This window comes from Dryobates pubescens, chromosome 8 (assembly GCF_014839835.1).
Source record: "Dryobates pubescens isolate bDryPub1 chromosome 8, bDryPub1.pri, whole genome shotgun sequence".
Lineage (NCBI taxonomy): Eukaryota > Metazoa > Chordata > Aves > Piciformes > Picidae > Dryobates > Dryobates pubescens.
In genome coordinates this window covers 31,008,029-31,034,336 of record NC_071619.1, presented here as the reverse complement: position 1 = coordinate 31,034,336, position 26,308 = coordinate 31,008,029, and the positions used below count along the sequence as shown (strand labels likewise).

At 43.0% G+C, this 26,308-nt stretch overlaps 1 protein-coding gene across 1 annotated transcript; it reads right to left on the bottom strand.

Moving 5' to 3' along the window:
• Positions 1-631: 631 nt before the first annotated feature.
• On the bottom strand, positions 632-24,714 carry CIP2A (cellular inhibitor of PP2A). The gene is made up of 21 exons (XM_054163205.1): positions 24,613-24,714; positions 23,222-23,369; positions 21,876-21,988; positions 20,083-20,177; positions 19,284-19,380; positions 18,151-18,273; positions 17,888-18,033; positions 17,122-17,197; positions 15,140-15,367; positions 14,509-14,668; positions 13,478-13,619; positions 12,528-12,627; positions 12,199-12,317; positions 11,917-12,109; positions 10,099-10,173; positions 9,905-10,015; positions 8,815-9,011; positions 5,721-5,834; positions 2,806-2,888; positions 2,140-2,279; positions 632-818 (listed from the first exon to the last, which is right to left on the bottom strand). The coding sequence occupies exons 1-21, from the start codon at positions 24,712-24,714 to the stop codon at positions 648-650; spliced, it is 2,733 nt and encodes a 910-aa protein (XP_054019180.1). The 3' UTR covers positions 632-647.
• Positions 24,715-26,308: the final 1,594 nt, after the last annotated feature.

The window sequence follows — 26,308 nt, the reverse complement described above, 5'->3', positions numbered from 1 at the left end:
ATTTACTGCATGAAGCACTTGCACCAATACACTGAGAGATACATCTCTCAGTGTGGCCTGCTCTAACTGATACAATTCATTTGATTCTGGTTTGTAACTTAGGGACCAGGAAGCAACACTGAAGAAATAATAGTGATCAGCAGAAGAGTCAAAGTTAACAAAGTGAATCAGTGCTGAAGCTATGAAGCACACTGCTTGACAGACAGACAAGAGAAGAACATTAAAAGCTGACAGTGACTCCCTCTTTTGCTTATTTTTCCCTATATAGAGATACACTTGGGAAGGTTAGCACCAGCAACAGCTGCATTCAGCTCTTTATATAGAGGATAATAGCTCTACCAAAGCCATCAGAAGACCTATTTGCCACACAGGAGCTCATTTTTTTCAGAACAAGTCTTCCACAATCAGTACTTTTTCTTCATGGTTGAAAGGCTACTTACATTTGTTTTTTATTTGCCATACAGTAGCTCAGTGTTTTCAGAGCAAATCTTCCACAGTTGCTACTTTTTCCTCAGATGATAGTTGGGCTACTGTCGTTGTAGATTCCCCCCACCCCAAGTCAGATAGTTTGCTAGCTTCAGGTTTAAAACTCTTTGCATATATTCATACAGAGATGCCTAAATGACTAGAGTCTTCAGAACACAGCCTTATAAAGTGAGGTTCACTGCCTCTGCACTCAACTTGCCACCACTTAGACTGTGAATCATGGCAATCATATTGGAGTGTTTGTTCAGCTCTTCCTTCTGGAGTTTTACGAGGGCTTCTTTTTCTTCCAAGCGCCCTTCCAGCTGGGATTTCTGAACTTCCAGAGAAGATGCCTGCAGAAACAAATAAAGTGTTCTAATTCACAGAATCACCAAGGTTGGAAGAGCCCTCAAGGATCATCAAGTCTAACCTCTCACCACAGACCCCACGACTAAACCGTGGCACCAAGTGCCACGGCCAAGCCCCTCTTGAACACCCCTCCACTATCAGCTGAAAAACAGACACAACCTGTGGTGAGCTGAGTGGCCTGGTGGTGAATTCAATTCAAAAGCAGTTTTCAGCTTACAAACCTGTTTCTCAGCTTTAATAATGGCCATGGTGGTGTTAGCTTGAAGTTTGGACTCAAATGATCTTAAGGGTCTCTTCCAATCAAAACAGTTCTATGATTCCATGATTCTCTATACTCAGTGCACAGGAATGATTACAGCTACTGCCACACTCAAGAATGTTTAGAAACCATGGGAAAGCACCAACCTCCACCTTATTGTTCTCTTGAATCAGCAGCAGCCGGTTCACTGCTAAGCCACCCACATTTCATTTCAAGCCTCACACCGGTAAATATTTACCGAGGACAAAGGAAGTGTTTGCTCTGTCCTGGATAATGCTGCCTGGAGAGGCCTAGGTTTTGCCTCCAGGAAATGAAAACCCAGCCAATGCATTTGCCATACTGCACATTCTGCATTTGCTGATCGGTTTAAATGAAATTAAAATGAATTAAAATCAACCTCTGCCTTGTGAATTTGACCTGCGGGCAAGGATATATATATAGGCTGCACAGAGGCTTTGCAGACGTAGTGTTGGTTACTGAAACATTACTCAGTAACTTGCCACAGCCAAACTGCTCTCTGTTTCCCAGAAATAAAAATGCTTTATTTCCACAGAGAAAGAGAAAACCAGATGCATTGGGGTGTATGCATATGCAGCTTAACTCAGTGAGAGGGGGGAAAGTAAACCAATCCATGTTTTGAAGCAGCCAAGGCTTCTGCAGAGGAATTGGCTACAGTCATTAATTTACTACAGTTGGGTGGTTTGCTTTTGTGTGTGTGTTTGGGGGTTTTTGTTGTTTGTTTATGTCTGTCTTAGTTTTCTGGGGGTTTTGATTGGGGTTTTGTTGCCTTTTTTCTGGTGTTTCTTTGTTTTTTCCCTTCCAAACATTATGTACTTACACCATACCTCATGCAGCCTCATTAGAGCCTGACTCTGACCTCTTCTCTCTTAAGTTTGCACTCCCCAAAGCTGAATTTGTTCTTGTACACTGCACAGACTGTTCTAGGTTTTTTTTTCAAGCTGCTTTACCACTGGAATATTGATTTCCCAGCTCCATCAGTTACACAGGTCTCTCAAATTCAAATGCAGGTGCACAGAATTCCTTACCTTGATACTCAGCTCCTTCCTGGCTTGCTCTGTTTTACTTAATTCTTTCCTGAGGAGGTCTATAGCTTGCTCCAGATCTGTTTGTTCTTTCTGCTGAGTTTTCAGTTTTTCTTCCAGAACTTTTATTTTCTGTTGCAGGGCTTAGGAAAAACAAATACATTAAAAGAGGGGTTGCCAAACTTAGAAGAGAAATGCTGCATCACCTAGGAAACCAGGAATTGTTATTTTTAAGCTGCAACATGGCTGCTGCTAATTGAATTACTGAGTACTGCCACCTACTGCTAACTCTGAGTGATTGCTTCCAGTCATTTGCAGCAGACCCGAAGCAAGCTCCTGCAATGTGCAGCTCCTACAGGAAACAGTCCTGCCTGTTTTAACAGAACTATGACATCCTTTTACAGACATGCTGTAAGAGGATCCTGAGAGGAGGTGTGATGCTGTGCAGAGGGTCAGTGAAGTCCACACGGGCTGGGAAATGGAAGGTTTGTTATGGAGCAGTGTTCAAAACCAACATTCTGCATTTGTTTCATTCAAACGTTAAATTACAGCTCCATGGCTAAGCTTGAGATTGACAAGTGACTTAGCAAGACACAGCTTCTTGTTCAGTGCCCCAAACAATGTCCAGTTAGTTCTCTAGGTCCAGTCACTGTCAGGCTACTGACTTACTTGTTATTTTGCCATCTCTCTCCTGTAGCTGCTGCTCTAATTGTTTTCTGAGGTCTTCCATTTCTACCAACTGTGCAGCAGTCCTGAAATTGCAGAGAAAGAAACCTTAATGATTGAAGTGAGATAATGCCACCACTTTTCTGTCTGAAGAAGCTGGAAATTATACAAAAATAATACTAATTGCTACCAGGAGCTTCCAATCATCAAGCTTATGAATTTGCAGGGTGTGAGCACAGATAGATTTTACTTCCTGTTTCCCCCCTACTTTATTTCCTTCACCACTCCTGTTTAATTTCCTTCCCCTGCTTTTACTTCTGTCCCTTCCCCATTTTCTTTCCTTTCCCCCCCTTCATGAAACTAATTTCCCTTCTCTGATCACAGAGACACATTAGAAAACACTAAAGAAGTTCATACCTGGATCCTGAACACCATCAGAACCTGTTGCTTTTGATTACAGCTATATAGTATTCAAGAGACCACAGGACAACAGAAGTTGTCATGCAGCCCAAGTCAAAAATCACTGCCATTAGTGATTAAGAATTTCTTAGACTGGATATTAGGAAGAAATTCTTTACAGTGAGAGTGGTGAGACACTGGAACAGGTTGTCCAGGGAGGTTGTGCATGCCCACTGCCTGGAGGTGTTCAAGGGCAGGTTGGATGAGGTCTTGAGCAACCTGGTCTAGTGGAAGGTGCCTCTGCTTATGGCAGTGGGATTGTAACTAGATGATCTTTAAGGTTCCTTCCAACCCAAACCATTCTATGAATCTATAAATCTACCAGTATCATAGCTGCAACCTGAGCACCTGAAGCCAGTCTACTTGTTCCATTACTAGCTAGCCTAATTTCTAAAGCATATTCCATCTGCCACTTGCCTTGCCCAGATGGCATCTGCTCTCAGTCTTGTTGTTTATCCACTCCCTATCTCCCAATTTCTAAGCTGCATCCTCCAGCCAAGAGAGGGGAAGACTATTTCCATGGTCTCCATTTAACTTGGGACAGGTCAAGAATATCCAGATAATAACTGCTACCCTAACTTGGGCTGCATCAAGATGAGTATGGCAAGCAGGTCAAGGGAGGTGCTCCTCCCCCTCTGCTCTGCCCTGGTGAGGCCATGTCTGGAACACTGTGTCCAGTTCAGGGCTCCCCAGTTCAGGAGGGACTTTGTGGAGAAGGTACAGAAAAGGGCTGCAATGATGGAACACACCTCTGATGAGGAAAGACAGAGAGCTGGGGCTTTTTGGTCAGGAAAAGAGCAGATTGAGTGGGGACCTCACCAATGCTGATCAATACTGAAAGGGTGGGTGTCAGGAGGATGGGATCAGTCTCTTTTCAGTGGTGTCCAGTGGCAGGACAAGGGGTAACAGGCACAAACTTGAACATAAGAAGTTCCATCTAAACATGAGGAGGAACATTTTAATTTAAGGGTGGTGGAGCACTGGATCAGGCTGCCCAGACAGGTGATGGAATCTCCATCTGGAGAATTTCCACACCCACCTGGACATGTCCCTGTGTGATCATCTTCTCTAGGTGACCCTGCCTTGGCCTTGATCTCTGTAGGTCCCTTCCAACCCCTACCATTCTGTGATTTGGTGACCTGCCTTTAAAGAGGGAAGTTTTCACAATAAATCTCCCCAATTACAGTGAGCTGTACACTGTACTAGTGAAAGCATGTGTCCAGATTTAATCAGTAGCAAACTAATGTTATTAGCATGAAAATGTTTCCAGTTGAAGCAGAACTCAAGGCAGTGATTTAGACTGCTCTGATTACTCACAAGGCAAGAGCCTGGAAGGATCATTTGAACTTTGCAAGCAAAACCAAGAATAGCATTTTATTTCTACACAATACAAAGCCTGTTTGCCATCTTCCACAAAATTAAGTGTTAAATAAGGTTAGTCAAAGAGGAACCCTATTCCCTTTGATTCTTTGCTGGAAGACCTCTATTTGAAAGCATCAAAAAGGGGGGGGTGGGAAATAGAATTAGTCCACAAGAAGAGCTAAGTAATGCTAGCTTTTGGGTTGAGAAATGATGTTTTATACAACACTCAATACTAACCAACACTATTTCTAACATAATTATTGGAAGGTTTAGTTTAGTAGGGTTGAAGAGCTTTTTTTATCATCATTACTTTAGTTTCGTTGGTTTCTGTGTTTGTTTTGGGGCATTGTTGGGGGTGGGTTTGGTTGGTTGGTTTTGTTGTGGGGTTTTTGTTTTTCCCTGATCTGATAATACTACAGAGAAACCTTGCAGGCTACAAAGGAATATGTGAAAATCTCCAGGTGATAAGAGCATTTCAGAATTCAAGCACCACCAAAAGATCCCAAATCCTATGCTAGTGAGAAGGGAATGCTTGGGCAGAGATATTTTTCCATTTTATGTATTTATCTGGAAATGAACCCCCAAACCCCAGGTATTTATTCTCTGACAGACTTCCTACAGAGTCCTTTACCTGAAGCATCAAGAGCAGAATCTTGTAGAAATGACAAGTACCTTAGTTCAGGGTAAATAAACTGTTCAAACCAAAATGGAAAGAACACAGAGACGCTCCAAGGCATGCAAGTTTACTTCATAAAATGGGATTGTTTCTGTTGTGCTTTTCAAATTCCTGCTGTCACTGAAGCCTGTGGGTGAAGTCTCCTCACTCTCAACCAACACAGGAGCAAATCAAACGAACCAAAGTCACTACTACAGATTTTCACTTCACCTGTATACAGTAAAAATAACCCTGAAGCATCTTTTACTTCCATTAACTCCAATTCTCAAGTGTTACCTACAACCCAATGGAGAAGTTGAGACTGAAGTGGCTCTTTAATGTAATCCTGCTTATCTTTAATTTGCTTCTGTAAAAAAACCACCACCCCAACACCTCAGTGGAACTCACCTCTCAGTGGAACTGACCTGCCATTGGAACTCACCTGTCATTCTGCTGCTTGAGTGACTCATTTAGTTTCTGCATCGCTTCCATTTGTTTGCTGAGCGAATTGCATGAAACCTGCAGCTCTTTATATTGTCTTTCAGTTGTTTCATACCTGCAAGTGAATTAGGAGGTTAGGGTTGAAGAGTAAGTGCTTTTGAAGAGCTTTTACTTTAATAGTCTCTCAAATGAGAATACTTGACATCATCTCTGCAATCATCCCAATCAAGCTAAAAGCAGTGTTTGGGGGCAGGGGGGTGAGGGTTGGATGGGGAGTTTTTTGTTGGCAGTTCGTTGTTTGTTTTGGGGGGGCTTTGTTTCTGAAGTGAACATACTTGGAGGAATTAAGGAAAAGGAAAAAAGGAAAAGAAAAAAAGAAGCCAGGTTTCAATACCAGGTCAGGTTAGGTTGTGTCCAGTTCTGGGCCCCTCAGTTCAGGAAGGATGTTGACTTGCTGGAACGTGCCCAGAGAAGGGCAACAAAGTTGGTGAGGGGTTTGGAGCACAGCCCTGTGAGGAGAGGCTGAGGGAGCTGGGGTTGCTTAGCCTGGAGAAGAGGAGGCTCAGGGGAGACCTTCTTGCTCTCTACAACTACCTGAAGGGAGGTTGTAGCCAGGTGGGGGCTGGTCTCTTCTCCCAGGCAAGCAGCACCAGAACAAGAGGACACAGTCTCAAGCTGCACCAGAGGAGGTTCAGACTGGATGTTAGGAGGAAATTCTACACAGAGAGAGTGATTGCCCATTGGAATGGGCTGCCTGGGGAGGTGGTGGAGTCACCATCATTGGAGGTGTTTAGGAGGAGACTTGATGGGGTGCTTGGTGCCATGGTTTAATTGATTAGGTGGTGTTAGATGATAGGTTGGACGCAATGATCTCAAAGGGCTCTTCCAACCTGGTTAATTCTATTCTATTCTAAAATGAGCATAATACTGGCTCTATCTAGCAATAAAAATGCCTCAATTTTTTTTTTACAAAGGCTTGTGGTGATATGATGAGGGGCAATGGCTTTAAGCTGGAAAAAGGAAGATTTATACTGGAGGTTAGGAAGAAGGGTGGTGAGACACTGGAACAGGTTGCCCAGGGAGGTTGTGCCTGCCTCCTCCCTGGAGGATGATCTGAGGGCTGGAGCACCTCTCCTATGAGGACAGACTGAAAGAGTTGGGGCTGTTCAGTCTGGAGAAGAGAAGGCTCCAAGGTGACTGATTTGTGGCCTTCCAGGGTCTGAAGGGGGCTACAAGAAGGCTGGGGAGGGACTTCTCAGGATCTCAGGTAGTGATAGGACTAGGGGGAATGGAATGAAGCTGGAGGTGGCGAGATTCAGGCTGGACGTGAGGAGGAAGTTCTTCACCATGAGAGTGGGAGGTGGTTGAGGCCCCATCCCTGGAGGTGTTTAAGGTGTGGATGAGGCTCTGTCCAGCCTGATCTAGTGTGGGGTGTCCCTGCCCATGGCAGGGGGGTTGGAACTAGATGATCCTTGTGGTCCCTTCCAATCCTGACTGATACTACTATGATACTAAGGCCAGGCTGGATGAGCCCTTGAGCAAGCTGGTCTAGTGGAAGCTGTCCTTGCCCGTGGCACAAGGGTTGGAATGATAGAACATTTAAGGTCTCTTCCAGCCCAAACCATTCTATGATATCCTTCATTACTGATGATCAGAAAGAAACCTTCTTCCAGTAGGAAACTCATAGAAACTGATAAAGAATTACAGATGCCTCAAGAAATTTGACAGAACTGTCACACATTCGCTACTGACAGTCAGCTTTTAAGGGATCCTTGCAGGCAGTCTATGACCTCCAATTGTCTCATGATAATAAAACCTGAACTGTAAACCATAATGGTGGTGTTTGGTGTATGGTTGGACTTGATCTTCGAGGTCTTTTCCAACCAAAGCAATTCTATGATTCTGTGGCCCTGGAGGCCAGTGCAGTGTGCATTTCATGTGAGTTTATGGGGCAGAGCTCATGCTCTACGCAAATGTTTTCCTGCCAGAAGGAGAATTCTCTGCCCTGATGTCAGTTATGTGATTGCTTGGAAGGCACAGTGTGTTTAAATTGTGTGGATGGGTCAGAAAACAACTTCTCTTTTTTTCTTTGCCTTGTGTTCTCTCCTTATAAACACATTCTAAGGATCAGAAAGCTGGTTTAGTCTCACTGTGGAGAAATTACAACTGTTACATAGCAGACTGAGGCTGCTTTATTTCACCTAAGTTAGTCAAGTACATGTTCAGAGTGTATGGCTGCATGCAATTAAAAGGGAACAAACACAGTGACCATATGAGAACAAGACACTTCATAATGACAAAAGTTTTATGCATTTTCTTTCCTCCCCAACAACTTCCTTAGCAGCACTGTGCCTTCAACATTGCCCAATATGCCTCATCCCATTAAGCAAGAAAGTTGCTCTCAATTTTATCAGCTTCTTTGCCCTGCTGACACCTAGTGATGAGACCAGCTCATCTGAGATGAAAAGATAAAGCTCTTTCAAACCTTCCTTACTCCAGAGCATGCTCTATATTCATAACTACTTACTATCTTTTTGTGCTTTGTGTCCCTTTTACCTTAAGATCCTAGAAGAAACAATGTTTACAAGTAATTCAGGATACAGAAGGTGCCTCTCTCCTTTCTACCTCACTTTTACCCAATTTCAGTTAAATATGCTACACAAGTGGTCACAGATGCAAACTCCTACCTGAGGCAGACATGCTATTATTGGCTGCTTCCCCATGCTATTTATAGCATGTCATCAAGACATCAAACTAGATCAAAGCAGCTGAGAGTATGGTATAATGCTCATAAAAACTAAGCATTGTTAACTGCTTCTTAGGGAAAGATGCCCACCCCACTTTTACACCATGTTCATGCTATTCACTGAACTGGACTCTCCAACCCCTACACAACTTTGTTCCTCACTCCATTTAACATATTACTTTTTTTTTAGTAACTTACATCAGTCTCATTGAAAAGCACATAGAAGGAAAAAAAAATCATGGTTTTAAGTGAAAATGTCATTAAGTAGCACAAAATGTTGCCCTCCCAATGTGCTTAAAGGGCTTCAACACTTTGACCAGAAAGCACTGCTTAGAGATCTTCCACTTACCTCTGAAGAAGATCAACAGAGGATTTTTTCAGTATTTCATGTTCTTCAGCAACTGCCTGTAATTTCCTGTTGTGTTGAAAGAGCTGTTCAATATCAGTCTGTGCCCTTTCAGATTCCACCTGCTGAGCCTTCAGCAAGTCATTAAGTTCTTCATTTTTCCGTTCTGCCTCCTTCAACATTGCAGCAAGAGTTCTTGCCTGGGAGTGGAAAGACACCCCCACAAAATAACCCCAAAAAACAACCCACCATTACAAGCAATTCTGTTTCATCAGTCACTCTGTAGTAGGCATATTAAAATGCCATCAGCTACATTAAGGAAAGGATTTCTCTTACCTAGCATTAGCTACAAATTAATTTGTTCACTCAGTTCCTTAATCTCCCTTTACAGACAGTGAAAGGGGAAAATGCAATTATACATCTTAACACTGATTTAGTAATCTGCAGCCTATACCTTTACAGACCAGAAATGATTCTGAGTTTTCAATGCACACTTCAAATACATGCCTCAGGGAAGCAAGCTGTATTTGAAAGTTCACCTTTGACAACTGATTAAAAGGCACAAATAGGAAATATTTTGCCGTGTATCAGCAATTTTTAGCTAGAGTTATAGTAAGCAGGATTATTAATTTTCAGTATTACTACCATTAAGTTAACACTAATGGGTAACAAGCCATAAGCAGTACAGTAGGTTAGCTTTGTTGACTATAGGTTGCCCAGAGGACAGGCTGCACGAAGCCTTGAGCAACTAAGTCTAGTTGAGAGGTGTTCCTGTCCCTGGCAGAGGGGTTGGTGTAGGCTGGCTTAGGTTGGAAGGGACCTTACCTTTCTATGATTCTACAACTTCTTCTAAGGGAAAGGATTGAACTAGATGATCTTTAAGGTCCCTTCCAAACCAAACCATTCTATGAATCTATGGAAGAAAACTGTTCCAATGAATAGTTCAGAGGAAATCAGGATGTTTAGGATGAAAAGTGAGACTGCCCTAACTTGCAAGCAGCTGACTGCAAGGTAAGCAGTGAAGTTTCCACTGACAATCTCAGGTAAGCTACCCAGGCAAACAGAGTTTCAGAAGGAAGCTCCTGCTACTTACCTCAGACTCAGCTTGGGCTCTCTGACACCGGTACTGAGCCATCAACCTATCAGCCTGAGCCAGAGCCAAAGCCTTAGCTTCCAAAAGGTCTTGCAGCTTGGTTTCTTTAGACTGTGCATAGGAAGAACATTATTCATCAACACTTCCTGAATGCACAGACAGCAATGTACCCATATGCACCAGGTTGTACTCACTGCTAATGCTGACAGCTTCTGCTCGTAGACATCCATTATGTCAGATATCCTCATGTCAGGGAGAGGCTCCTTCATCTGGGGAAAGGTTTTGCATTTACCGCTACTGTCATTTGTATTTACTGGACAGATAAAGTGCTCAAAGAGCTCAGTAGTGTTCTGGATTCCACCTGTCCCCCAGCTTTTTGAGTTCTTATTTCTGCATCTGAGACTGCTCAAATCCATCCACCTGACTCTTGTGGAAAGTCTGTGAACAACGGAGGCTGAAGAGGATTCATCTGCAAAAGGCTATCAGTCCATTTGCACTCTAAAACAGCTCCCTTTGGTCTAATCTCTCAGTGCCCTCATGGGAAACCTAAGACAATTTCCCTTAATATCAACAAGACAGAATGAAAATAGTTGAAAAACCACATCCATACTCCATGGCCTCCTCGACACAGCTATCAGAAAAGGCCTAGGAAACTTCTTCTGGAATGATGTTACCCAGGACAGAACTTACTAGCTAACCTATTGACTTACTAGAGGAAATTTACCATGTATGGCACAACGAGTCCTAAGTGTTTACTAAACTATATGCCCAAGTCAAGTGAGAATGCAGCTTTGTGATTTCAGGACATTTTTTCCTTAGGCAACACCAGTTTGAAGCAGCTGTTCCTGTATCCAGCATATTCCTGAAGCAAGCTATGCCAGCTTGAACCTCTACTCAAAAGCTACCATCTCTGCAACATTTTGAGTGATTCTGTAAGGCTTTTTTCCCCACACAGCTCCAGTTCTCAGCTCATTTTTCTGTCCCTAAAGTAAGGAACAAGCAATTTTCTTCTTGCTTGCAAATGGGTCATCCCTGTCCTTTTATTACTACTGTAAAAAAGGCTTCCATAAGTTCCCTTCACTGTTTATACAGTGATCCTGTTGAAGTGTGGCTTCAGTTATGCTTTTACGCACATTTGAACTTCTCACAACTTACAGAACACACACAGAGATGAAGTATTGAATATTTTAAATGAATGGGTATATTGATCTTTTAAAGGGAAGTTCTGCTAATTAAAAGGTCTAAGAAAAGATTCACTCAATTTCTCCCCTCAAAACATCAAAGCAGCTTTACAACATGTCATGTTACTGGAAGCTGCTGCACTAGTGCTGCTAGGCACCTGTTGCTGCTAAATTAATTAACTACATTAATTACTACAGCAATGCACCTATAGACCTGAAAAGGATGGTCAATGAGAGCATGCTGTGGCAGAGGATGAAGCAAACCAGTGCAGACTCACTTGACATTTTTCAGTATTAATTCAGCAGCTGACTGGAACTGGTAGCTAGCCCAGTTTCACCAGCTACAAGAGAAAGGAGGCTTGCAAAGCTAGAGCTGAAGGCAGTGCCACTGATCACAGAATCACAGGATGCCAGGCTGGAATGGACCCCAAGGACCATCTGGGCCAACCTTTCTAAGTGATAGCATAGTTGAAATGAGATGGCCCAGCACCCTATTAAGATGAGTCTTCAAACTGATCTAATACAGATATGAAGCTCTGATCAGGGAGAGGTGCAGGAGAACCTCCCTTGATCTGCTGGACACCCTCTTCTTAATGCACTACAGGATACCATTGGCCTTCTTGGCCACAAGGTCACACTACTATCCCATGGGTAACTTATTGCTCCAAGGTCCTTCTCCACTGACCTGCTTTCCAGCCTGCCAGCTTCTAATCTGTATTGCTGCACAGTGCATGTTGGTACATGTGCTATAGCCTGATGCTTGCATTTTAATTTCTACTTCACAGTAGAAAAGTGTCAACTATTTAACAAAGGAATATATACTCTACTAACTTCTAGTCCAGAATGAAGTTTTTGTATTAATTCCTGAATATTTGAAGCTCTGGATTCATCAGCTGAAGGACAGGATGAAGAGCATCTCACTGAGGTAATGGTTGTCACTGGTGACTGCTGTTGGATTCTTTTGGATGGGTGCTCTGTCTCCTGCTGCCTGTAAGCATTGCTTGCTGCAATACTTTCTCCAAGCCTATTGAAACAAAAAGGCTACCAATGAAGCAAACTGCACACACCACCAAAGTGTTCAATACTAGCAGACTATCACAAAAATAGACTTACACTATGGCAGGAAAGTCTGGTAAGGGTGCAGCCTCAAACAGTATTCTAAGTCCCACTTGGACTTGCTCTCTCTGGTCTGACGTTAAAGCAAACGTCAAAGACGTAATCAAGCGCTGATCCTGAAAGAAAAGCTGCTGTGGTCAAACCAAGCTAAAACAGGCAAAAAAAACCCCAACCCAAAACCACACAGACATCATAGTATCAAGGCCCACCAGCACAGGAATTCACAGATTGCTCAAGGAGTTTTAACCCTCAGAACTGAAGCTGCTGCAGCGCAGTGACGCTTTCCCTTCATGGCTGCATATCGTAAGGCACCTTGGAAATCCTACCTGTAAAATTTTGTAGAAGCTGACCTCCATACCAGGCACATCTTGCTTCAGCCTGCTCATAAGATCAAGGGTTTTCAAAATAATATCAGCAGCAAGTTTGCTTTTTAAACACACCAGTGGCAAGCAAAGTGGATGAGAAAACCCAAAAGAGAGAAGAGGAAAAAAAGAAGTCTGATCAATAACAGCACTGATAAATAAAATATCAAAACTGAGTTTACAGAGAAATTAAATGTCTAGCAAGGCAACAATGGCTACACCAAGATCACTCAGTTCCTTGGACATGCTGCTGAGCCTGTCTAGAATGCCAAGGATGCCATATACCTCTAAGTTATATCATCATTGAGGTTAATGACACTGAGCTGGAATGCAGTAATTCTCTCCTACCCTAATGTGTGGCATTTTTGAACTTTGGCTGCTTAAAATCAAAATGAAAAGTTAGGTGCCATGAGCAGGTCTGGTAAGCTTCAGTTTGGATAAGCTTGAACTACTGAATGAGGTTAAAATCACAGAATCAATAAGGTTGGAAAAGACCTCAAAGATCATCAAGTCCAACCTGTCACCCAACACCTCATGACTAACTAAACCATGGCACCAAGTGCCACGTCCAATCCCCTCTTGAACGCCTCCAGGGATGGTGACTCTACCACCTCTCTGGGCAGCACATTCCAATGCCTAACAACTCCCTCTGTGAAGAACTTTCTCCTCAAGGTCACTGTTCCACCCAAGCTGATCTCCAGCTTATGCTGAAAACATGTAAGCTTGGTTTTACTTTTAGCCCTGATGAGCAATGTTACTTTGTTGCCACAAAAAGACTAAATTTGATTTTAAAGCATTGATTTGCACACATGTAAATGGTAATTTCAGCCCCAATCCACTTTCCATCAGAGCAATCTCACAACTTTCAGACAAGCCCTTACTAAATCAGATTTTAGAGAAATTTGTGTGCTTACCACATTTTTAAGTCTGCTACTTTTGTCCCCAAACCAGTATTGATCCCACTATAGGTAAACTGGTGTTCTATCAGAGATGTGCACTGGCTGGCAGTCAATACCTTTGAGGTATGCTTTTTCAGTGTGTCATCACTACAGAGGAGTAGACAGAGTTAAGAATAAATACATCTGTGATTAGGGATTGGCACCACAAGGCAACATTCTCTAACAATAAAGGACACCAACATAGTGTATCAAAGTACAAGAACCTCCAAAAATGCTTTTAAACCTTAAGTGTACAAGCCACTTAGTGGAAGGTGCCCCTGCCCATGGCAGGGGAGTTGGAACTAGATGATCTTTAAGGTCCCTTCCAACCTAAACCATTCTATGAATCTATGTTTAACTCACAAGCCAAGTCAGCTTCACTTTTGAGTTCGCTTACTGGAAACACCAAGGGGACATAGCAGTAAGTGGCAAAAAGAAAGATGACAAACAAAGGCAGTGAACAATTAATGTTTAATACAAAACCCAGCTGTCTAGGAGTGATCTTGCAGACACTTCTTCACAGAACTCGGATTAGATGCAAGACTACATCCTGCCATCATGTCCTCTTTATGTCATGACACTAAGGACTTCAAGAGGAGTGTAAAATGATTGATTTTCCTTGTTTCACTAGTCTAAATTTGTATCATATTCAACTAGAAGCTGCACTTGAGTCAGCTAGGTGAAAATACTGTACTGATCAAGAAGATGGCCCCCGAAACTCCCCTTGCAATTTCAACAGAAAAAAACATTCAATCTCCTTTTTTGATCTGCAAAGTGCTTCTATACTATTCTATGGCTACCACATTTTGTCCTGCACCACTGCACTTACAAAATAATTTCACAGCAATTAGAAAGCTATTGAAGATCTTTTGAGATGGCAGTCTCAAGTAAAATTAGGGCAGTCCTTGTCATTAAAAGCCATTAAAGTGATCCAAAATGGACATTTCTTCTCAGATCACAGTGGAAGAATAATAAATTAGCAGCCAATAGGCACATAAAAAGGATATTTGTCAGGACATTAATAGCCTTGACCATTCTTTCACACTTTTTCTTCACCAATAGCTCATCCTCGGTCTGTTCTGGCATCTGAAGATGATCAAGAAGAACAGGCAGCAAAAGATCCACCAAGTGTTTGGCTGAAGTGCTGTTCCCACTGTTATTTGCATCCTGTAACAAAGACATTTGATATCAATATTTAAAACTACAAAAAAAGAAAGCCAAGCCTACACTACCTCTTCTTCCACCAGCCTGTCTTCTAGCTTCCCTGGCCTCATCCTATTTTAGGTTTAAGGCTACTAATCTTAAACAGTATTGTATTAGAGGAGGAAGTTTAACAAAGAGCACAGTAACAGAATAAACCTCCTCTCTTCTACAAGTCCTGGAAAGCAATTCTTTGATAGCTTTGCATCTACCTTGTGACTTCAAGAACTGCCCTATCTTCCACTTAACCTTCAGCACAGACACTTCTAAAATACAGCACTGTTTCTAGAAGAAAAGTTGTTTTGCAAAGCCTGGAATTCTAGAGCAGGAAGGATGTAGTTTCCAGGATATTTTTTACATAGTGGTTTTTAAGTACAATGCTATTAAAAAAAATATAGCTGCTAAAACTCTTTAAAACTCAGCTGCCAGCCTTGGTACCTCCAAAATCTCCTTCAACACCTGCAATGCTAGAACTGAACAGTCTGCAGAGCCTTCCAATGGTTGGTTTGACAAGTGCACCAATGCAACAGATGGCTCAGAAGGCTTGGAGCGAGTCAGAAATCTGGCATTTCCAGAGAGCGGCGAGCCAGCCGGTTCCAGTACCGCCTGCCGCAGGCTATGACGCAGCTCCACCACCGAACAGAAGGCAAGCAGCAGCTCCAGGATCTGTGTGAAGGGAATCAGAGTTCAACAGCTTTTAAATCAACTGCTTGCACAGAGATTTCACCACTCATAGCAGTACCTAAAGTTCTGTGTGACTCCCTTTAGGGCTTCAGAGATTTCTGAAGAAGAGTTTTCCTTCCTTAAAGCCAAGGCAGCAGCAGAAACAGTTCATCAGACTGGCAAATCTTGACAGGATTCAGTGTGTTGCTTTCCCTTCTTTTAAATGCAGGACTGCTGGCTGGTGATCTAATAAGCAGTAGAAATGCTTATACACTTCAGGATGAATAAAGCACAGAATTAGTTCAAAAAGAATTCCAAGATCATCGAGTCCACCAGCATGGCAATTAACCATGTCCCACACTGCCATCTCCACACAGTTCCTCAATGCCTCCAGACACTCCACCACCACTCCACCACCCTCCCTGGGCAGGCTGCTCCAATACCTGACCATTCTTTTAGTCAAGAAGATTTTCCTAATATTCAACCTAAACTGTCCCTGGCACAATTTCAGGCCATTCCCTCTTGGTCTGCTAGAGAAAAGTGACCTACCTCCACCTCAGTACAACCTCCTTCCAGGAGAGAAAATCTTGAGAGATATAGAGACATGCACATTTAAGAGAGCAACACACTCTGGAAAGCTAATCAATTTATCTTCCTAAAGAAAATCAATAAACAACAAAACCCAAAGGTACAAAAGGGGCATGAATGGGCCCAAAAAAAGCTGGGGAGGGACTTTATACAAGGGCTTGTAGCGACAGGACAAGGGGCAATGGGTTTGAGCTGGAAGAGAGAAGATCAATATTTGATAAAGAAGAAATTCTTTACAGGGGGGATGGTGAGACACTGGAACAGGCTGCTCAGAGAGGTTGTGGATGCCCCCTCCCTACAAGTGCAAGAAGCATTGAGCAACCTGGTCTAGTGGGAGGTGTCCCTGCCCAGGGCAGGGGGGTTGGAAGTGGATGATCTTTAAGGCCTTTACAACACAAACCATCTTATGAATCTCTGAAAAACATTAGCATTTGCTATGATGTGTAACATATCCATTAAAAAAAGAGCTTAAGGTATGTTTGACAAATATATTTAGCCCAAATACTTTCACAATATTTCATATTTTGGTGTTTAGCAACAGGTAGCCAATATTTCATGTAGAGAATCATAGAACAGTTTAGGTTGGAAAGGATCTTAGACATCATCTACTCCTACCCCCTGCCACGGGCAAGGACACCTTCCACCAGACCAGGTTGCTCATGGCCCCATCCAACCTGGCCTTGAACACCTCCAGCACAGGGGCATCCATGACCTCCCTGGGCAACCTCTTCCAGTGTCTCACCAGCCTCATAGTGAAGAGCTTCTTCCTAAGAGGGAAAGCTAAATGCAGTGGTTAACTGCTTAACTAAATGTGCCATCAATTTGTTCAATGTGGAAGAACTTAATTCCTGTACCAGTTCAAAGTCTGAGCAGTATTAATTCAAGTTTTAGCCAGAGATTGCATTTTTGGTAAATCCCCAAATTTCTTATTAGCCAAAGAACAAAATATGTTTGCCTTGGCTTGCCGCCTGACAGCAGAAACACAATATGGCAGAAAAAAACTCCAACAAGTTAAAAAAAAATCATCTATAAAATACAAACTTGGTGAATACTGTAGGTCACTGAAGGGTTCTAAAGTCAATGTATTTCATTATCAACCCCTGGACACAAGGCACCCACTCAGAAGCAGAACTAGCTTTCTACTTTTAAACCAAAACGGCAGAAAATACCTTAAATGATGAATCAGGATCTCTTCCATGAAGAAGATCTAATACTTGACCAAGGCATGAGGTAAAGTGCTCATACCTGCAGCACAAAGAGGAGAACAAAACACAAACACATTAATAGCAAGAAGAAGAAAGTAATTCACACAGACTCATAGGAAGCGAAAACGCAAGTGTCCTACTCTCCTCCTCACCCCAAACACTTCAATGTACAGTGACAGCTTTGATAATGTCATTTTTGTTTTAAAAAGACTGAACTTCAAAAAATTCTAAGAATGAAAGCAAATTCCTTAAAATGAGCTGCAAATCAGATTTGGAGCTATTTTTACTGCTAGATTTAGCCTGAAATTCAGCAACTAAATTCGGCTAGCTGTATGTGAAGAACTACTAGCTGAACAATCCACAGACACTCCCCAGTAAAATTATGACTGCTTAAAGCACACTAATCCACTTTAAGCTAAAACAGGCCTGCAAAAGGCACGGCAGCTACTCATCAAGTTGTCTGACTGCCAATACTGCTCAGAGAATTACTAAATACACTATTCAGTATTCCGTAAGTTACACTGAAGAAGCAGATTTTGATTCACACTTGTGTGAATCACAAGAACTAGTTTCAGGTGCAGCATTTACAATGAACTAGTAACATTTGAAAAAACACCTAGGGATTGTTTTTCCCCAGTGTTTGGTTCAGAATACGAAGGGCATGCAGTGAAGAAACCGAACAAGAGCTCGTAGGAAAATTATCCTCTGCTTCTGGGAAGTGAAGTCATACCTGGTAAGATAATCTGCAACTTTGGGGTTCTTCAGAAGATCCATGAGGAGATCAACAGAGTATTTTCTTGTGAGAGTGCCATCTCCATTTACAACAATATTGAATATGAGCTGAAATGTCTGATGAATATTTCGAGCGTGAAAGAGCTGCAAGGTAGAAGAAAATGATGTCTGGGCACACGGTTACCTTGCCAGGCCTTTTGCTGATTAAAATTGGCTGGAATGAAAGTTTTGTTTCCACTGTAACTTCAAAGTATCACTTACTTTTTCTCCTACTTCTTCATTTAAAGTAAGGCTTGACAATATTGAAAGTGCAAACACAACCACAGTCAGGCTGCTGTGGGCCAGGAAGCTTATCAAGGTACGATAGAAGCTCCTCACGTTATTCTACAGTGAAAAGGAGGAACACAGACATCATCAATTTTACTTTGTTCTCTAAAACACCAAACTGACAGACTGTACATATTTATGAGCCACACAAAAATATTAGCATGATAACAGTTCTCTAGGAAACCTATTTTGGTGTGCTGCTGCCCAGTGTCAGTGATGTCAACAACTACACGGACAAGATGACCTTTGAGGGTCCCTTCCAACCTGATGCAATCTGTGGATCTGTGACTAAATGATCTGTTGCACTTGTGTGAGGAAAGCTTAAAAACAACAACCAAACTACACAAGCTAAGGAAAAAATTATTTTAAAGAAAGATGAAAAACTTATTTTGCTGAAGTATCTAATAGAAGATAACCACTGCAAATTGACTCCAGTCCCTTTCTCTGCTCCGTGATCACATCTGACAATAGCTCCTCCTTGCTTCCCCACCCCCTCTTCAACAGTAAAACATCACAACATTCACTGCCATGGAGACAAATTTGTGTTTCTGAATGAAGAAAGAAGTTATGTTTGCACTGATTCACAAAGAGGCAGGAACTGAGTTAATGCATCTGGTATCCACAGATAATGGATTCAAAAGCCCCCCTCACCTGACATTAAGATCTGTGGTATTTTATTGATTCCTCTTTTAAATGGCAAACCTTTCTGGGCCAAAGTTAATGCAGCTTGCCAAAAATTCAACTATGGTCTTAATATGTTGACAACATTCAGAATGCTTAAGTTCACCTTTCACATGCAGAGAACAGTTGCAGAAGCTGAATGCATAACACAAGTTACTGCAGCAACACAGCATTGTAGGGAAGGAAAGGGAGCACTCAGCTGCCTGTTCTAGCGGGTATTTTCTCCAACAGGAGAAAACCAAGTGCCAGCTCTGTAGAGCAAGCAGGCCAGGGTTGTTATTGTCACAAAGGAAATGCCTGTGAAATACTAAGGTAAATCCCCAGAGTTCAAAAAGCTCTTTTCCCCTTCATGCCAGAGATTCAGGCCACAAACCCAAAACTCTTACCAAAGACTTGACTTGGGTTTGAATTGATAAATTGTGACGACAGAGATTTGCCAGCAGTCCTAAGCATGGGATCATTAACTCATCTTCAGTGGTTTGACTTGAAAAGAAAATGTCACAAGTTTAAACACAGGTATTTTTCTTAAAACATGCAGAATTTAATGACGAGAGAGGTCAGAGTGGGCAACAGTGTGACTGGGGGACTTTGTGTGGTGGTTTTATTGCTAGACTTTGTTTTGTGTGGGGGGTTTGGTTTGGGTTTTTTGGTGGGGTGTTTTGGTTGGTTTGGTTATTTTGTTTGTGTTGCTTGGGGGGTGCTGTGGTTTTGTTGTTGTCTGTTGGCTTGTGGGGTTTTTTGGTTTGGTTTTAATTAGACACCATTCTGCTAAGCAAAGCAACATTCATATTGCAATCCCCACAGTGTGGGCAGTTTTTAAGAGAGCACATCTGAGGGGAAAACCAAAAAGTATCAGATAGTCATTAGACCTCTTGCAAGGACACTCACACCAAATTCAAATTCATCTAAAACAAGTCTGCTCCAAATGACAGACAGGAATTTTCTCCTGGATTTTCTCTTTGTTAGCTCCCAGGGGTGTGGAGGTGGGCCAGAGAGGCAGTTAATATTCAGTCACCCGAAGTCCCACAATCACTGCATTTGATCATCTGTAATATCATGTTTTTTAAAGACCATTCTGTTAACTTCAGAGCAAAAATGTCACAGCTCAGTCTGGAGACCAGGCTGATGCAATATGCTAATGGTTTAGAAACTTAGGTATCTCCCAAAAGAAGAGTACACACTTACACATGATGCATTAGGAATGAAATTAACTCATCAATGTTGGCACCAGCAGAAAAGACTGGAACATTGTAGGTTAGCTTCTGCAGCAATTGAATGCTCTGAGGAAACAAAATGTTAGTCACATTATGTCTTTCCCACAGCATCTCACTGAAGAGTGCTACAAGTTACAAAAGCTGAAAGGACAAATAAGACATCACAACTGCATTAATTTTCAGGCTCTATAATAACAACATAATTACACAAGCTGCTGCAAGCACATTGAGTCTTGTCCTCAATATGCTTATTAAAAGCTCAGGCAGATGGGTAAGATTTTGTTTTGACAGAAAAGTTACCTTTTTAGCCCATTCAATTCATCCCTTTGCTTCCTCAGCAAGTTCTCAGTTCTGTCAGAGAAAGGGGCTTTGTCCTACTGAAAGACCTAGAAGTTTCACCAAAATCCAAAAAGGGCTTTGCAACCCCTTGCAGAAATTTTCTTTGTAGGAAAACAGGTTTGCTGTGACTACTGCACACAAATCTAGTGCTAGCAAAGCCCTTCCTGCAGCATTGTCTCGGCACATGACATAATTGAGCTGATGTGGAGTTAATACACTCAAACATGAGAAAAAACACAGCTTAGGATATCAGCTGAAACAAAAATCTCACCATGTCAATATCTCATAAAAGCTTAAAGGTCTTACAATCAGATCTATCTGCTGGTTACAAAAATCTCTCTCACTGACTGGCATCTTCTGGCACTCCAGCTGCTTTAAGAAATATGCAGACCATGACAGAAGTGTTCTTCACTGGATCTTTGACTACTTTTCCACAGATGAAGATCCAAAAGAACTACTAGCACACCCCTGGGCTGCTTTCCCTCTCCCAGCACACCCCTGGGCTGCTTTCCCTCTCCAGAAAAGAGACACTACCACAAGTAACCAGAAAGTACTTGGCTGAAAGCTTAAAGCACTCATGAGAAAACCTGTGCCTCTTTTAAAAATAAAGAAAACTTCACTCTTAAATGCCCAGAAAGGCCAGGTTAAATTGATGCTCTTGAAGGTCTTTTCCAACTTAGTTAATTCTATTGTATTCTATTCTAAAATTGGTGGTCAGACTGGGAGAAGTCATGTGGTCACTTAAAAAAGTAAAGATTCTTTTTCCTTAAATCATTAATGTCAGCACTGGGCTCCTAAAAGTAAGCTTCCATCAGCACAGCCCTCTTGCATTCACTGGCAGATAAAATAACCTCCTAAGCTCTCAAGTAGCAATTTCCTGAAATGCTTTGAAACCCATGTTTTTTTGTGTGATTGTTGGCTTTGTGCTTATTGTTTTGTGGTTTTCATTAATTTTGCTTAATTTATTGTGGGTTTAATTGTTTTAAGTAGAGCAGGTGAAAAGCACAAGGAAGATCAAAGAGAGATTACAAAACTCTGGTGTAAAAATCCTGTCACACTAGGCTCATAGACAAGTAAAATACACAGCTAAGATCAACTTTCCTCAAGACATTATTTCAGATAGAGCTTTTAAATGTATTACTTGCACACAGTTTAATGAACACTATCTGACAGCAGCCAAATATTATTAAGCATCAATACTAGATATTAGAAAGAAAACTCCTTTACAGTAAGGGTAGTGAGACACTGGTTGCCCAAGGAGGTCATGGATGCCCTCTCCCTGGAGGTTTTCAAGGCCAGGTTGGATGAGGCCTTGAACAACCTGGTCTAGTGGAAGGTGTTCCTGCCCATGGCAGAAGGGCTGGAACCAGATGATCTTGAAGGTCCCTTCCAACCCAAACCATTCTATGAATTAGCTTTTGTTACCTGCAATAAGATTGGGTCACTAAGATTAGTAGAACTTCGATGAACCACTCCTGCCAGCACACTGGTCAGATTGTAGGTATCCTGGAGAGCTTCTCTAGTCTCATTGTCTAGAGCTAGAAATTAAGAATTATTAATAACAATAAAAAGTATCTAATAGCAGTCTAGGCAGAAGACCATTTTTTTCCTTTATATTTCAAACACAGCTACAAATAAGCTGCATCTCTACCTTACTTCCCAACTTACAGTTAATTCAAACACAAATACATTTCCTTAAGATACTGAAGGACTACCTCCTACCTACAAAGTTGTAATTCTATTTGAGATCTCAACACCAGCATTTAAAAGGCTTTAAAGCTTAAATTCCCTGATCTCAGTTTCCTGCTTCATGTTACAGTGGGCAAGTAAACTAGAACTGGTAACTTGACAGAGTTATTTAGTAGCAATTAAAGCTCAAAAGCCAGTTCTGCTTAGGTAGTCCAGGAAGAGACACAGCAAACAAGGATGATAGGTAAAGCAGCAGCACAGTTGGGGGAAGAATAATTTCCTCCAGAATCCGTAGGCTTGAAAAAAAAAAAGTTAAAAAAAAAATCTGCAATAAATACAATCAGAGAAGATTAACAAGGAGTCATCATGAAGGATTCAAATCTTGAGTGACTACTCACATATCATAAGACATCAAGCAATGAAGGGACAATTTTTGTTTGCTGTATGTATAACCTACACAAGCAGATTATGGCGAGCACAGAGCTTCCCTAGACAATGAATCCCACTTCTGTGAAATGGAAAGAAAAAACAAAACCCAAACAAAAACCACCAACACCATCTCAAGAAACAAGTAAGAGGCAGTAGAACCTCCCTCCTTCATAACTGGGAAACTTTATGTGCATAGCTCAGGCCACTGGAGAGCCCAAGCTGCCAGCCAGCAAACACTGCAGTGGGAAGTTGTGAACTGTTGATGTAACATGGTTTCTCTCTATCTTTGCATCCTCTAGGTGTGTTTCTTCACTTCAGCCTTACCAAGCTCAAAAAAAAAAGAAGAAAAAAAAAATTAATCAAAGACAAGAGGGCAACTCTTCACCCTGTTCAGCCAGGAAACAAATTCTGACAAGCATGGACATTGCCATTTCACAGTGATGACTTAACACGTTAAATTGCCATGAGAAGCAGGTTTGATCTGGCCTTGTACCTCCAGCCAGGTGGCTTGGCAGAGAGCAGTACCACAATGAAAATCATTTTGTCTTTCACAATTTTATGTCCTTCCCAAGAAGTTCACCACTCATGCCGCAGAATCAGCACCTGTCTTGTCTTCCCTTTCCCAAAGAGAACAAGTTCAGAGCAAACCTTACCTAGCTGTGACAGCAAAGTAACAACAGACAAGGTCAGAGATGGGTTTATATTAGCATCCTCAAGCAGTTCTATTAGGCAGCTGAGACATTCACTTGGTAGAATCTGGTTTGAAGCAAATAATCGTGTAAGCTTCAGTCCAGAGATAACCTGGAGAGGAAGGGAGAAAGCCAACCTTAATTACTCAACTGCAATGAACTATTTTACAGAAGAAGTCAAAGCACAGAGTACTATTAAATAGGTTTTGCACTATTTGACAAACTGTGAATGAGTGACACACTAACAGGACATTTATATTCAAAATTGATTAAAAAAGAAAGAAAAGTTTAGAGAAAATCTGGCTTTCCTTTCTGTGGGTGTGTTCCCTGTATTCTTGGAAAGTAACAAGTTTGTGATAAATTCTAGAGTCACAGAATTGTTTGGGTTGGAAAAGGCTCCTAAGATCACCAAGTCCAACTATAGACTATAAACTATATATAGGCTATTAAACCATGTCCTGAAGTGCCATGCCCACATGCTGCTTCCAACATGCTGAAGTTTCTTCTGTTTCCTTTCTGACAGCATTCCTACTAACAGCCCACCACAAGGGTTGGTGTACCCAGGGTTTCAGCTGGAGGTCAGGGAAATGGACAGACCTGCTCCTTAGCCCTAAAGACACTGGAACAGGGAGGTGGTGGAGGCTCCATCCCTGGAGACAACAAAGGTCAAGCTTGACAAGGCTCTGACCGACTTGATCTAGCTGCAGGGGTGTTGGACAAGATGATCTTTGAGGATCCCTTCCACCCAAACATTCTATGCTTCCATGGTGCAGAATCTGAGACTCCAGGTACAAGCTCAGGCACACTCCAGGCACCAGCTCATCATTCGAAATTGATTTTAAGGTATGAAAATAAATTATCCTTGTGGGACAGAATTTAAGGGGTATGGAATTAAAAACAACGCCAAAACACCTGGAAATACATACAAGCACTGTAAAACATTTAAAGGGCATCGGAATAGCCTGGGGATATTGCTAGAAAGGGAGACATTTCTTCTGCAGGACGTCCTCCTCGGGTACCAGCTCCGCTGACAAGCGGGCACCGGTCTTGCTCGCTGGTCCCCGGCCGCCGAGCGCCGGGGCAGGCCGCGGGCCCTGTGCGTCCAGCACCGCCGGGCGCCGGCAGGCAGCAGCGGGGCGCCGGCAGCCTAGGTCTCGGCGGCCCCAGAAAAATAACGCCTGAGAGAACCCGTCTCACAGTGGGACCCAAAAAACAGCCATCCATGCCCTCAAGCCCAAGGAGACACCACAGACACCCTCCCATTCCCGGCCGCTCTGCCCCGCTCCCACCGACGAGCCTGGGCCGGGGGGGGCGGGAAGGGGACGGGACCGTCCAAGGAACGGCGCCGCTCTCACCTCCAGGCTGCGCTGCAGGAGCGCCGCATTGGTCGGTGTCTTGGCGGCCCGGTACTGCGTGGCTGCCAGGAGCAGAGACTTCATGCACCCCAAAGCATCCATAGCGCCTCAGCCTCTTAGATGCAGGAATGAGAGACTCCATTCGTATTTCCCGCTGCCGCCGCCATTTTGACGGCAACTTCCAGCGCCGGGCAGAGCCGCGGGGCACGACGGGAGGCGCGGCCGCCGCCATCTTCCTCTCAGGGGGTGGGGCGAGGAGGAGTCATAGCGAGTGGGTGCCGGCCGGCGGCAGCGGAGATAGAGGGGAGAGTATTCTGCTGCTGTACCACTAGGGGGAGACATTCGCGTGGGAGTTGGCCGCCCCGGCAGAGGTCGCGGTGCGGAGCAGGAAGTTGTGGAAGGAGGCTGGTCCGAGGAGGAGCTGCAGCGGGTTGGGCTGTGCCGAGTGTTCCAGTCCCCCACATCAGAAAATCCCAGCGTGCCGAGTTGGAAAGGGCCCCAAGGATCATTCGGTCCAACCTTTCTAGGTGACAGTGTAGTTGAAATGAGGTGTTCCTGCACGCTGCACAGCTGAGTCTTCAAACGGACCCGATGCAGGGAAATCCACTCCTTGCCTTGGGAGATCATTCCAGTGCTGAACTATTCTCACGGGGAAACATTTCCTTCTGCAGTCCAATCAGAATCTCCCCAGCAGCAACTTGTCCGTATTAGCCCTTGTCTTTTCCACGGGACTCCTTATAAAAAGGGAGTCGATATCCTCCTGGTAGCCCCCTTGATGTAATAAGGTCTTCACTAAGCCTCCTCAGGCTAAACAAACCCAGTTCTCTCAGCCTTCCCTCATGCAGCTGCCCGGAGCAGGGGCTTCATGCACCCTGAGGCGTCCACAGTGCCTGAGCTATCCTCTCAGATGGGTGCCTGGGAGGCACATCAAGGCTGGAGCTGCCACAGGTTCCCACCTGAGCCCACTCCCTGACTTTGCCTTGCTGCTGCCCTTTTTCATCCACAGCAGCCTTGCCTGTCCTGGGCGACAGCAGAGCCCAGCCTGCAGCTGGGTGCCCCTTCTGCCTTGGTTCCCTGCCCTCTCCTGGTTACCTCTCCACTTACACCGTTTTTCAGGGACAATCGCTGTCTTTTCAATTCATGATATTTGGACACATCTAGTTGGAGCTGTCCCTGCTCACTGCAAGGGGGGTGGACAAGATGGCCTTTGCGGGTCACTTCCAATCCAATGCAATCTGTGACTATGTCAGTATTGATGGCAACACCAGCATTAATAAATAATCTTACTTTTTGTCTCCTTCATGCTCTAAGTACCAGTTGAGCCTGGCACCAAACACTATTATCACTGTTAAGTTCATAATATAGTCCAAAGTATTGAAAAACCCCAAAGTCCTTTATCAAATAGTGGTTGAAAGAAATATAGCTGGTATTACCCATTAAAATACATAAATAATTTGAGAAACATCTTAAACTCACAGCTATCAAAACTGCTATCCCAAACAGGGGTGTAGTTGGTAATAGCAACCAGGAGAATCAGAACACAGGTTCCACTTTTGGCTTTTACTGCTAGTTGCAGGCAGCCTTCACAAGTTGTATGTTAAATATTAAAATTAGAGATAGGATTAAAGTGTAGTTTTACATTAAAAAAGGAAGCAAACAGGCATGCACATTATAGTACAGAACTAATGTAGCAAAT